General features: G+C 28.7%; 1 protein-coding gene across 3 annotated transcripts in view; it reads left to right on the forward strand.

Moving 5' to 3' along the window:
- The window catches only part of LOC117181639 (protein abrupt-like), a 156,135-nt gene that overhangs the window by 36,895 nt on the left and 107,622 nt on the right, over window positions 1-11,618 (forward strand). The window contains exon 7 of one of the 3 annotated variants that reach the window (XM_033374532.1): window positions 5,227-6,069. The exons of the other annotated variants lie outside the window; for them this stretch is intronic. Within the exon in view, the coding sequence (XP_033230423.1) occupies window positions 5,227-5,816 (590 nt within the window). The 3' untranslated portion in view covers window positions 5,817-6,069. Of the gene's footprint in view, window positions 1-5,226; window positions 6,070-11,618 lie in introns of those variants that run through there. 3 annotated transcript variants of the gene reach the window in all.

Raw genomic sequence — 11,618 nt, forward strand, 5'->3', positions numbered from 1 at the left:
TATGAATGTTTTACCTAGAATTTCAAGTAGATAATTTCGGAGTACTGTGAATTACAAGTGAATTACAAGTGGATTACAAGTGGATTACGTAAAGTTGCAAGTTGATTGTCAAGGATTACAACTGAATTATCCTGGATTAATTTCAGTCCACCAGATTACAGTTGATTACTGATGGGTTTCAAGTGGATTATGTTGGATTGAAAGTGGATTAAAAAGTATTTTCGATTGGACTATTCTGGATTAAAAATGGGTTTTATCGGATTATGAATGTTTTACCTAGAATTTCAAGTTTATAATTTCGGATTACTGTGAATTACGAGTGAATTACAAGTGGATTACAAGTGGATTACGTAAAGTTGCAAGTGGATTGTCAATGGTTACAACTGAATTATCCTGGATTAATTTCATTCCTCCAGATTACAGTTTATTACTGGGGGTTTTAAGTGGATTACGTTGCATTGAATGTGGATTACTAAGTATTTTCGATTGGTTTATGCTGGATTAAAAGTGGGTTCTATTGAATTATAAATTGATTGCTTATAATTGGATGTCAAGGGAATTGGCCTAGGTTACTTTAATTTCCCTAGTTTTCAAATTAAATCCTGTGGGTTTTAAGTGGATTACTCTGCGTCACAAGTGGAGTAAACTTGATTACGTCAAATTATAAGGGTGGATTGCCCCCGGTTACTTTAACTACTCTGGATTACAAGAGTATTTTAATTGTATTACTCAGTACTATAAGTGGATTACAAAGGATCACACTGGATTACACCGGATTACAACTGGATTGCAGAAAATTTCAATTGGATTATCAAGAATTACAGGTGGATTATTTCGGATTTCCAGTGGATAATCTAAGGTTACTTAGGATTTCAAGTGGAGTATTAAGAATCACACTGGATTGCTTAGATTACACCGTATCATAAGAGGATTTCACTATATTTTAAGTGGATTAAGTGGGATTAAAAGTTGATTATTTCGTATTGCAAGTGATTTTCTAGGATTACAATTGGTGTACATATTATTAAAAGTAGTTTACCTAGGATTGCAAGTGTTTTGCCTAGAATTACAAGTTCATTACTCTGGATTACAATGGATTACCTCGTATTATTAATCCGATTACATCTAATTACAAGTGGATTATTTTAGGATTACAAATAGATATTCTAAAATTACACGAAGGTAAACTAAAACTAGTGTGGATTACAAGTGGATTAGGCCGGAATACTTGTATTACACCGGACTGCAAGTTGATTATTGTGGATTTGAAAGATATATTTTTCCGATTATAAGTGAATTGCCTAGGAGAATAATGGATTACTTCTGATTACCTAGGATTACAAATGAATTATCAAGGATTACGAGTGGATTATCGAGGATCACACGTGGATTATTTGCATTGATTCGCATTACATATAATTACAAGTGGATTTTCTAATTTTACAAAAAAAAAATAATTCAGGATTACAAGTGGATTACTCCGAATTTTTAACGGAGAGTTGCCGTATTTAGTAATCCGCCTGATCACATAGTTACCCGATCTGGTAATCCAGTATAAACCACTTGTAATCCTGGTTAATTTTCTTTATTCACAGATAATCCACTTTTATTCTCAGATAATCTACGTCTAATCAAAGATACTAAATTTGTAATCATTGATAATCCACCTGTAATCCGCAGGTAATCCACTTTTCGTTTTAGATAATCGATTTTTTATTTTAAGTAATTCACTTGTAATTCCCAGAAATCCATCGTAATCTCATTGTAATCTTGAGGAAGCGAAGCTAATCCCAGATAATATAGTTGTAATCCAGCTTAAACTACCTGTAATCCAAATCAATTTCCTTGAAATCTAAGTAATTCGGGGTAATCCAGACAAAACACTTAAAATAATAGGTAATCCATTTTAAATTTTGGATAATCCACTTACAAAAATGAGGTAATCCATTGTAATATTAGGTAATGCACTTGTATTCCTTGGTAATCCACTTGTAATCTATAGTAATCCACCTCCGCTGGACTGCATTTTAAGGAGATGGTTCCCCCTTGGGTAAATTAAAACTGTGTATTTTTAAAGATTTTGTTTTTAAATAATAATTTGTTATTCTCATTCTAAAGACGATTAATACCTTTACTTTTACGATCTTCATAAATTAGAGTTATGAATAGTGCTCGAAAACTAGATTTCACATTTCACCAAAATCACCTCAAGTTCCTTTAGAGAGATAAGAAGCCCTAAGTCTCGAAAAATATTTTTGGGGAGCACTTGTGACCTGTCCGCAAAATGTAACCGATTTTTCGATTTCCCATGAATCTTTATTTTTGAAACTAATCTTTTTAATTTCTTAAATTTCGTTTAGAAAGGTTTTAAATTTTAATGATTTTTAATTTTTAAAGCCTTTACATTGTCATAATTACTTATTTTTCAGACTGTGGGAAAAATTGTCATCTGATGAGTAATTTTTAAGATAAATCATGTTTTGAGTGCTTTTTTTTGTATTGTTTTTTAAATAAAATTTGTTCAAATTTTAAAAACCGTTTCGTTTGAAAGACTTTCTACAAAAAATTTTATTATTTTCTTCTAAAAATTGTTAAAATATATTTAAAACAAAAAAAGAAATTCACAACTAGACCAGTCCGTTGAACTGATTTATTAAAATTTCAGTCTCGTGGAATCATGAAAAAGAATCAGAAAAAATATAAAATCTGAAGCAAACTAAAGTACTGTACAGACAGCAAATTGAAGAGCAGTTTTCCAAAAATTTACATCCATTTTTCACAAAATTTTGCTTTTTGCGTCATTCATCATTTTAGTAAGATTTTAAATTAAATAAATATATTTGCGTATTATAAAAAATTTATTTATAAAAAAAAGAATACTGAAGAGTGGGTTTGATTCCAAAGTGTCTTATATCCAACCGCCCTAACAAAATTTTGTTTAGCCTATATAGCATTAAACTTTTAAAAAAGATGCGAAGCGATATATATATATTTTTTACTTTGCAGCCAATTAAAAAAAATATATAAAGAATGCATCTGTAGAAATTCAATTAACTGATAAATAATTGTTTTATTTTACAATTTTATTTTTATAAACAAATAAACCACTTTCCCCATTTTTTTATAAAAAACAATAGCTTGCAATCTAAATTGTATCGAAATAGTTTTTTTAGTCTTATTAAATTCTATACAATTGTTGACACCCATCATTTAGCGTTTTTGTAAATAATAATTTAAGTAAACTAATACCACATTTTTATCTATCTTTCGCTGAAAAAAATATTCTTCATATAATATATATCGAAATAGCTTTCTAGACTGAAAAAAACTGCTAAAAATGGTTAAAAAATCATTTCCATTTGGGAAAAAGTAGAAAAAATATTTGTTTGTTTATAACAATTAAATTGTTCAACAAACAAATTATTTGCTTTTTGTGCTTAGGTTTGAATTTAAGTTAATTAATAAGAGTGAAAAGCTGAGAAAAAAATATTTTTCTTAAAAATTTACTTTTTCGGTCGACTTGATTAAAAAAATAGGCTAAATAGTAAAAAAAACAACACAAAAATCGTTAAAATATTATTCCCTTAGCTGAGAATTTAACTATTCCATTTCTGGTTTCAAAATCGATCTCTTGTGGTAGGAATGTATTATTTTTTTGTGTTAAAATGCTACTGTTTAGTTGAAAATTCATCTTTTTTGCATGAATTTAAGTATTTAAGTATTTGAGGATTCAACTATTTTGTTAAAAATTCGTCTTTTTTTGGTGATTGAATTCGTATGTTATTGAAGTAATATTAAAATATTTTTTATTGAAAATTCCATTACTTCGTTAAAAAATCATTGCTGTGTTGCAGATTCTAAATTTTAGTTGAAAATTTATTTATTTTGTTGTAAATTCGTTTCTTTATTAGGTTTAACATAAATTATTTTAACTGAAAATGTAACTTTTCGATTTTCATATGAAAATCGATTTTTTTTAGTTGGAAAAACTCATTTTTTGTGGTTAAAGATTCATATATTTGGTTAAAAATATGCATTTTTTAGAGAAAAATTAATCCTGTTGGTAAAAATTTTATATCTTTGTTTGAAAATTCATTTATTTGGTTGAAAATTCGCTTTTGTCTTAGGTTGAAAGTTAATTCTTTCAACTGAAAATTGAGCTATTTGGTTGATAATTAATTTTTTTAATTAGAAAATTAATGTTGTGGATTAACAATTTCATTATTTTCTTGAAAACTCGATTGGTTTAATATTTAAAATTAAGTTTCTTAATGTAGAAGAAAATCGAACAGTTTAATCGATTTCTAAAAAATAAGTATCGTACTGAATTCGTTTTCAAAGTGTCTTACATCCACTTATGGTTTGTTTATAAAAATTATTTCTAAAGATGAAGAATTTTTTCTACTTATAGGTAATCTTGTTTTATTGGTGAAAACAAGATAAAAATACAGGTTCTAAATGAAAAAGACACAACAAAAGTTATTTGTGGAAATGGGAATTTCTTGGATATAAGACCTTTTGGAAAAGTGCTCTTCAATTGTGGTCTTAATTTGGGTATTCAGGATTGCTGGAGGTTCCTAAAATCTGTAAATAAAGTATAGAAAAAATGAGTATAAAAAAAAAAGTTTTTGAAGAGTTGTCTTGTAAACCTACATGGTTAACTCTTCAGCAATCCTGGTCTTGCTAATAGTTCGCTGGTTGTTGCTGTCCTGTGGTGGGTGGTATCATTTTGTAGAGTTAACCAAGAACCGAACTTTAAAGAACGGAATGAAGGTCTATGGCTTAATGTCTCTGCTTAGTAAATTTTGAAAAAATCTTTAACAGCAAACTCAAACAAGTAAAATTTGCAGAAAAAAGCAATCTGCAAAAAGACATCATCCTGACGATGTTAAAAATACGTCTTTAGGACATCCATCTCTGTTCAATTTATGTTCAATTAAATTCCCACTGGGAAGCTTTAAAAATGAGAAAATTATCTTTTTAAACGCTTTAATTTTGAGTCTGATGTGCTAAAGGCTTCTGACTTGCTGAAGACGTTTGATGTCCTAAAGAGTCTTTGGGACGAGAGAATCTTTCCTAACGCTTTGTGAGTTTGAGTTTTTCTTAAAGATTTTTTGAAAAGGTATCATTTTGATATTGTACATTCATACGTAAGGGTGTGTGGTGCTATGCTTTGGTAACGTTTTGGGCTGCTACCGGTTAGAGCAAGTTGTGTGTGTGTTGCAGCTGACCTGCGTAAACTGCACTCGCTGGACCCGCGCCCCTGTCCTGTATGCAACCGCATGTACAGTAACTTGTCCAACCTGCGGCAGCACATGCGCCTCATCCACAACCCTCAGAGTGTCACTTGCCCTCTCTGTAACAAGCCGTTCAAGACCAAGCTGTACCTGAAGCGACATCTGGTCAGCTTCCACGAGCTCAGCGTCGCGGACCGACAACGTCAAGAGGAGATCTACCATCATCATGTTAAGATCGAGGGCCACAGGCAGGGACCGGGACTGGGACCTCAAATTCAGGGACAGGTTCAGGCCCAACAGGTTATGGGCCCAGGGCTCGCTCAGAGCCAAACACAGGTTCAGGGTCAAGTACAGATTCAGGAACAAGTTCAGGGGCTCGTACAGAATGAAAAGTCTAATCCTAATGCCACTCCACCTCCACCGAGGCTTCCTCCGGAGGAAGCTGGCGGCAATAGTTGTAAAATTATCGAAAAGAGACCATTCCAGGTCGATGACGATAGCTACGAAATCGCTCAAATTGGTGATACGAAAAATTTTGTTGGTAGCGTTCTCCAACAGTTTAACGCTACTTTTCACTAATTTTTAGGTTCTAGGTGGTTTTTCTTACTTTTTCGAATTTTACTGCGTTGTGGAATTTATTCTTCACTCTACAAATTACGATTTCTGAGAGTGCGACATTTTGGCTAGAGATTTTGTTCGGTTTAATATCAGTATTACAATTCAGACCGGTCACTGAAGAAAATTGGAGGTAAATGAAAGAAGAATAAATTGTACAATTTGAAGAATTTTAAATCGAAGATTATTCAATTTTGATGGACTAGAATTTGAAATGTTTAATTAGGCAGTTTCTTTTTTAATCTTATATATATATATTTTGCATTTTTCATGACTGGGAATTATCAGAGGATTCTTTTTCAGATTTTGAATGATTTAATCTCTTCTCTTAAATTTGTTTAATTTATCAAACTTATTGTTGAATTATGCAATGTTGAAATTATTTGAAATTTTTAAATCTTAAAATTTGAAATGTCCAATTCGCAACAGTTAACATTTTTAAATTATCGAAGCTTTATAAAAAAAAAAAAAAATGTTTAGAATTGTGCAATTTTTAAATTAGTTAAAATTCCCGTGATGGGAATTAAAATTGTTCAATTTAAAGAACTTCAAATCCAAAATTTTCGATTTTTGAAAGCTAAAAGTTTGAAGTATTCAATTTTGAACAGTTAACATTTTTAAATTTTAAAGATTTGCATTTAAAAAAAAATTGCAATTGAGAAATATTTTGATATTTTGTTATTCTAAGTACTTCAAAAAATTTGTTTAATTGATTTACTTTCAAATGTTTATTTAGAATGAATTTATTTTTGTAATAAAAATTTTTTTAATTCGTGAAACTTATTACCGAATTATGAAAATTTGAAATTGTTAAAAATTTCTTTGAAGAGAAGTTGAAATTATACAATTTAAAGAAATTCAAGTTGAAATATTTTCAGTTCGGAACAGGTTATTTGATAACTTTTCAGATTTAAATATTTAAAAACTTAAAAATGGTAAAATATGAAAGTAATTATTTTAAAAACCTGGAATTATCAGATGATTTTTTTCAGAGTATGAGATATTTTTTTTTCTTTTTTGGATGAACACTATTTAAATTCGCAAAAAAAAAACCTATTAATGAATTATGCAAGTTTGGAATTGTTTAAAATTTTTGTGACGGAAAGTTGAAATTGTACAATTTAAAGAACTTCAAATAAAAAATTGGTCAATTTTTAAAACATAGAATTTGAATGTTCAATTCAGAACAGTAAAAATTAAATTAGTTTTTTTTTTAAATTTTAGAGTTCAAGTTTTGAAACTAGTTTTGAATGTCCAGAAAAGCGTTTAATTTTAAAGGCTTACATTTTTAGTTTTTGAGAATTTTTAAACCATAGAGTTATAAATTCTAGTATATTTTATCAATTTAACATTTTAAAATTTGAAAAATAAAAAATGAAAACAATTAGTACTTCAAGGTGTCGCAGTTTTCAGATCTTGGAATCCGCAACGAAGTAAAATTTACTCTGGTAGCAAAAATTACTGTATAACCTGCCTCTTTCTTCCTTTTTTTTTGTAATTTCTCTCAAAAGCCCAGTATCATTTTGTGATAATATTCGCACTTTGTCGTGCGAACTTTATTAATTAAGTTTATTATCTGACTTTAGCGTCCAAAATTAAAGTCTGAGCTTAATCTGACTTTATTTTGGCCACAACAACACGTAATATTGTTGTAATATTGCAATATTTTGTCGAAAAAATGGTTGCAACCTTGCTGGACAACATCACAAAGCAACATTGCAGAGCAAAGTTTAGGAGCAAAATTGCAGCAACATTGCAGCAACATTGCAGCAAAATTGCATCGATATTGCAGCAACATTGCAGCAAAATTGCAGCAAAATTGCATCAATATTGCAGCAACATTGCAGCAACATTGCAGCAACATAGCAGCAACATTGCATGTTGTTAGGGGACTTTATTCTCTGACTTTAATGTTTAACTTTAGCGAAGAAGTGATTAAATAGGAAACGTATTCATGCCTACAGATTGATCAGCGATCAAGTAGGTAAAAAAACACAAAAGGGTATGAAAAATAAGGAAACGTGGGAAGATACGTTTTGAAATAAGGCTGATAATATTTAACAGTTGGAGCTTGAAAGGATGCTCGAATTGTAATTTCAACGCGCAGAAAAGATTCCTTGGGGATTTTAATTTCTAGTTAGAGGTTGGATCTTAAATCCTCGAGGATTTTAATCAAGTTCGCGTTGGTCACATGATGGAGTTTGATGTATATAGAGAGTAATTTAAGTATAAAATCCCGTGCCTGTTCATTCTAGAGGTGGAGTTCTAAAAAAAAGTCACTGCCTCGAAAGTATAGCAAGATTGAGAATATTGCCGAGATATCAGTGTTATTTATTGATGAGAACTTTTAGAAAGTAGCAAATTGTTTTTTTTTTTTTTTTATTTATTTAGATTTTAGATCGTTCACAATTTGTAAATCTTTACAAAGAAAGCCTATTTGCAAAAAGTTTAGGTCATTTTTATCGAAAATGTCGAATTTTTTAATTTTACCACGTGATTAGAAATCCAAAAAATTTCTCAGGGGAAATTTTTGTTAATCTATTTAATTTGGGCCATATGGATAAAAAAAATTTTCAGTTTTGTATTTTTTTCCTCAAATTTCTGATCAGAATCCCGATAAAACCGCTAATTCTGAGCGGGGTGGACGCTGAACCGGGAAACCGGAAAATGACCGGGAATTTTTTGAGACCGGGAAAAACCGGAAAATGACAATGTATTTTTTTTACTGGGTATTTTACAAATTTGTGGAAGAAAAATCTGTTCACGTTAGATTTCAACAGTTTTTAAGTAATTAGTTGAATTGTTATGGTTTTCAATTATGCTATTATTTAGCTTACAATGCGTAATTCAAAATTTGTTTATTTTAAAAATTTTCCATTTAAAATTTTTATTTTTAAGGTGACATTTTTAATTTTAAGAATTTTTAAATGCTTTCTTAAAGATTTGAATAAATAAAAAATAAAAACCTTTGATATTGAAAATTTTGGATAATAAACATTTTTATTTAATAAATAAATAATTTTTTTTAAATTTATCTGTACCTTAAATAATAAAAAGTGAACAAAAACGATTTTAAATCAGTTCAAAATTTATGAATTTTCAGATTTTAACGTTAAAACTGGAACGGTTTCAATTGGAAAGTCTTAGTCATTAAACAAATGCGAACATGTGACTGAAAGTGTATAAACTATTTTCAATTTAAAAATATCTTCATAATAATATATTCTTAATTAAAGGATTCTTTAAAAATTTTAAATATTGATTCAGTCGAAAATAGTCAATTTTGAACCCATTAAATTTGAAATTTGTAATTTAAAAAAAAGATTAATTATTGAATATTTAGCAGTATTTGAATTTTTATTTAAGACAAATAAATTGAAACCAAATATTTAAAAGTAAAGAATCTTTAACTGAATTCTTTGACATAGAAAGTCTGGAATCGTTAAAATTTCGAAGAGCCGTTAAACTTTGAAAATTACAATTTAAATTGTTGTATTTGAAAATGCTTAATTTTTAAATTTTTATGTATAATTTACTGATGAACATTTGTAGAAAAAATTAGAGTAATTTTAAGAGATATTTAGGAGTTTTATAAAGATTAAAAATTATCATGTAAATCTTAGAAAGTTTTCTTAAAATCTTCTAGAATTTTTTTTTTGAAAATTTTATTTAAATCTTTGAAAAACTTTTTAAATATTCTCTTAAAATTGTGAAAAAAATTTCTAAAATGTACAGGATTTTCTGTAAATTGTAAAAAAAATTCAATTAATTTTGACAGATATTTAGAAGTTCCGAAAAAATTTCCAAAATAATTTTAAATTGAAAACAAATTTAAAACAACTTCTAGATTTCTCAAGATTTTAAAATAAAATTTTGAACCTTTCCAAGGATGTTTAAACCATTAAAAAAGAAAATAATTGAATTTCTAATTTAAGAAGTGTTCAGTTTAAATTTTTTAAATTTTTCAATATTTAATGTTTCTACCTTAAAATTCCTTAGAATTATACAATTTTGAAAATTTTAAAGTTCATTGATTGATTTTTGAATTTCGAGCATTGAAAATCAAAACGTGGATTGATATTTTTTTATATTGAAAAATGCTAGTACCTTCAATTTTATACGCGTAAATTATTGAGCATTTTAATACAAATTTTTTAAATTAAAACGGCCACCCTGTCTGAGTCTCATGGAAATCTGCTAAATTATTCAATTTTTCAAAATTTTCGCCCATTTGGATAAAGAATGTCTAACTTTTAAATTCTGACCTCAAATTTGAAACATTAGGATTTAAAATGTCGAACTTTCATTTTTGGATCTCAAAGTCTTGATCAGAAATCCAAAAACTTCACTCACTTTCATGGAAATCTGTTAGTTTTTAAAATTTTTCAAAAAATTGGGTCATGGATAAAAACATCAACTTTTCTCATTTTTATTGCAAATTTGTAATTAAAAATCCAGAAAAACCTCTAATTTTCAGTCTCATGAAAATCCGTTATTTTATTGGATTTTCTCAAAAATTTGGGCCAAAAGAATTAACTAGATTTTTGTGATCGGAATTCCGAAAAATTAGCCATTTTTTAATTTTCTCAAAATTTGATTCATTCGGGTCATAAATGTAGATTTTTTAGTTTTTCACCTCAGATTTGTGATGAGAAATCTGAAAACGTAGTTAGTATTAACTGTCATGGAAATCCGTTAGTTTATCTAATTGTCCCAAAATTTGGACAATTTGAATAACCAATTTCGAATTTTTATTTTCTAACCTGATATTTGTGATCATAAACCCAAAAAAATCTCATCAGTATTAACTCTCATGGAAATCATTTTTGTTTTCAATTTTTCCAAAATTTGAGAAATTGGCCAGTATTTCGTTGATGTTTTTAATTTTTCAAAAGTTTGAGAAATTTTGATAAAAAACATTTTTATCTTTTAACCTGAGAATTGTGATTAGAAACCAGAAAACCTAATTAGTATTAATTCTCATAGAAATCCGTAATTTTTTTCATTTTCCCACAATTTGGGCTATTCGGATCAAAAGTTTAAAATTTTTAAATTATGATTCTTAGGATTACAATTAGTTTGAAAAAGGAATTGAGTTCAATAAAATTTAAAATTCCTTTTGGAAAATATGTATTGGGACTTAGTCAAAGAAGCATTTCTTGATTAAAAAAAAAAAAAAATTAGGTTTAAGAATCGGTTTCTTTATTCAAGACAAGTTTTTTCTTAGTGTTATAATATTAATTGTTGATAAATAGAGATCTATTTAGAAACTTAATTTCTAATACTTATATAATTTTGGCAACATTGCAAAGCAACTTTGCGCAGCGACTGTTCAAAGAAACTGTCCAAAGCAACTTTGCACAGCAACTGTTTAAAGCAACTTTGCACATCAACTGTTCAAAACAACTTTGCACAGCAACTTTTCAAAGGAACTGTCAAAAGCAACTTTGCACAGAAACTGTTTAAAGCAATTTTGCACAGCAACTGTTCAAAGGAACTGTCCAAAGCAACTTTGCACAGCAACTGTTTAAAGCAAAGTTGCACAGAAACTGTTTAAAGCAACTTTACACATTAGCTGTTCAAAGCAACCGTTCAAAGAAACTTTGCACATCAACTGTTCAAAGCAACTTTGCACCTCAACTGTTCAAAGCAACTTTGCACAGAAACTGTTCAAAGCAACTTTGCACAGAATCTGTTCAGAGCAACTTTGCACAGAAACTGGTCAAAGCAACTTTGCACAGAAACTGGTCAAAGCAACTTTGCACA

Source organism: Belonocnema kinseyi, chromosome 10, assembly GCF_010883055.1.
Source record: "Belonocnema kinseyi isolate 2016_QV_RU_SX_M_011 chromosome 10, B_treatae_v1, whole genome shotgun sequence".
Taxonomy (NCBI): Eukaryota; Metazoa; Arthropoda; class Insecta; order Hymenoptera; family Cynipidae; genus Belonocnema; species Belonocnema kinseyi.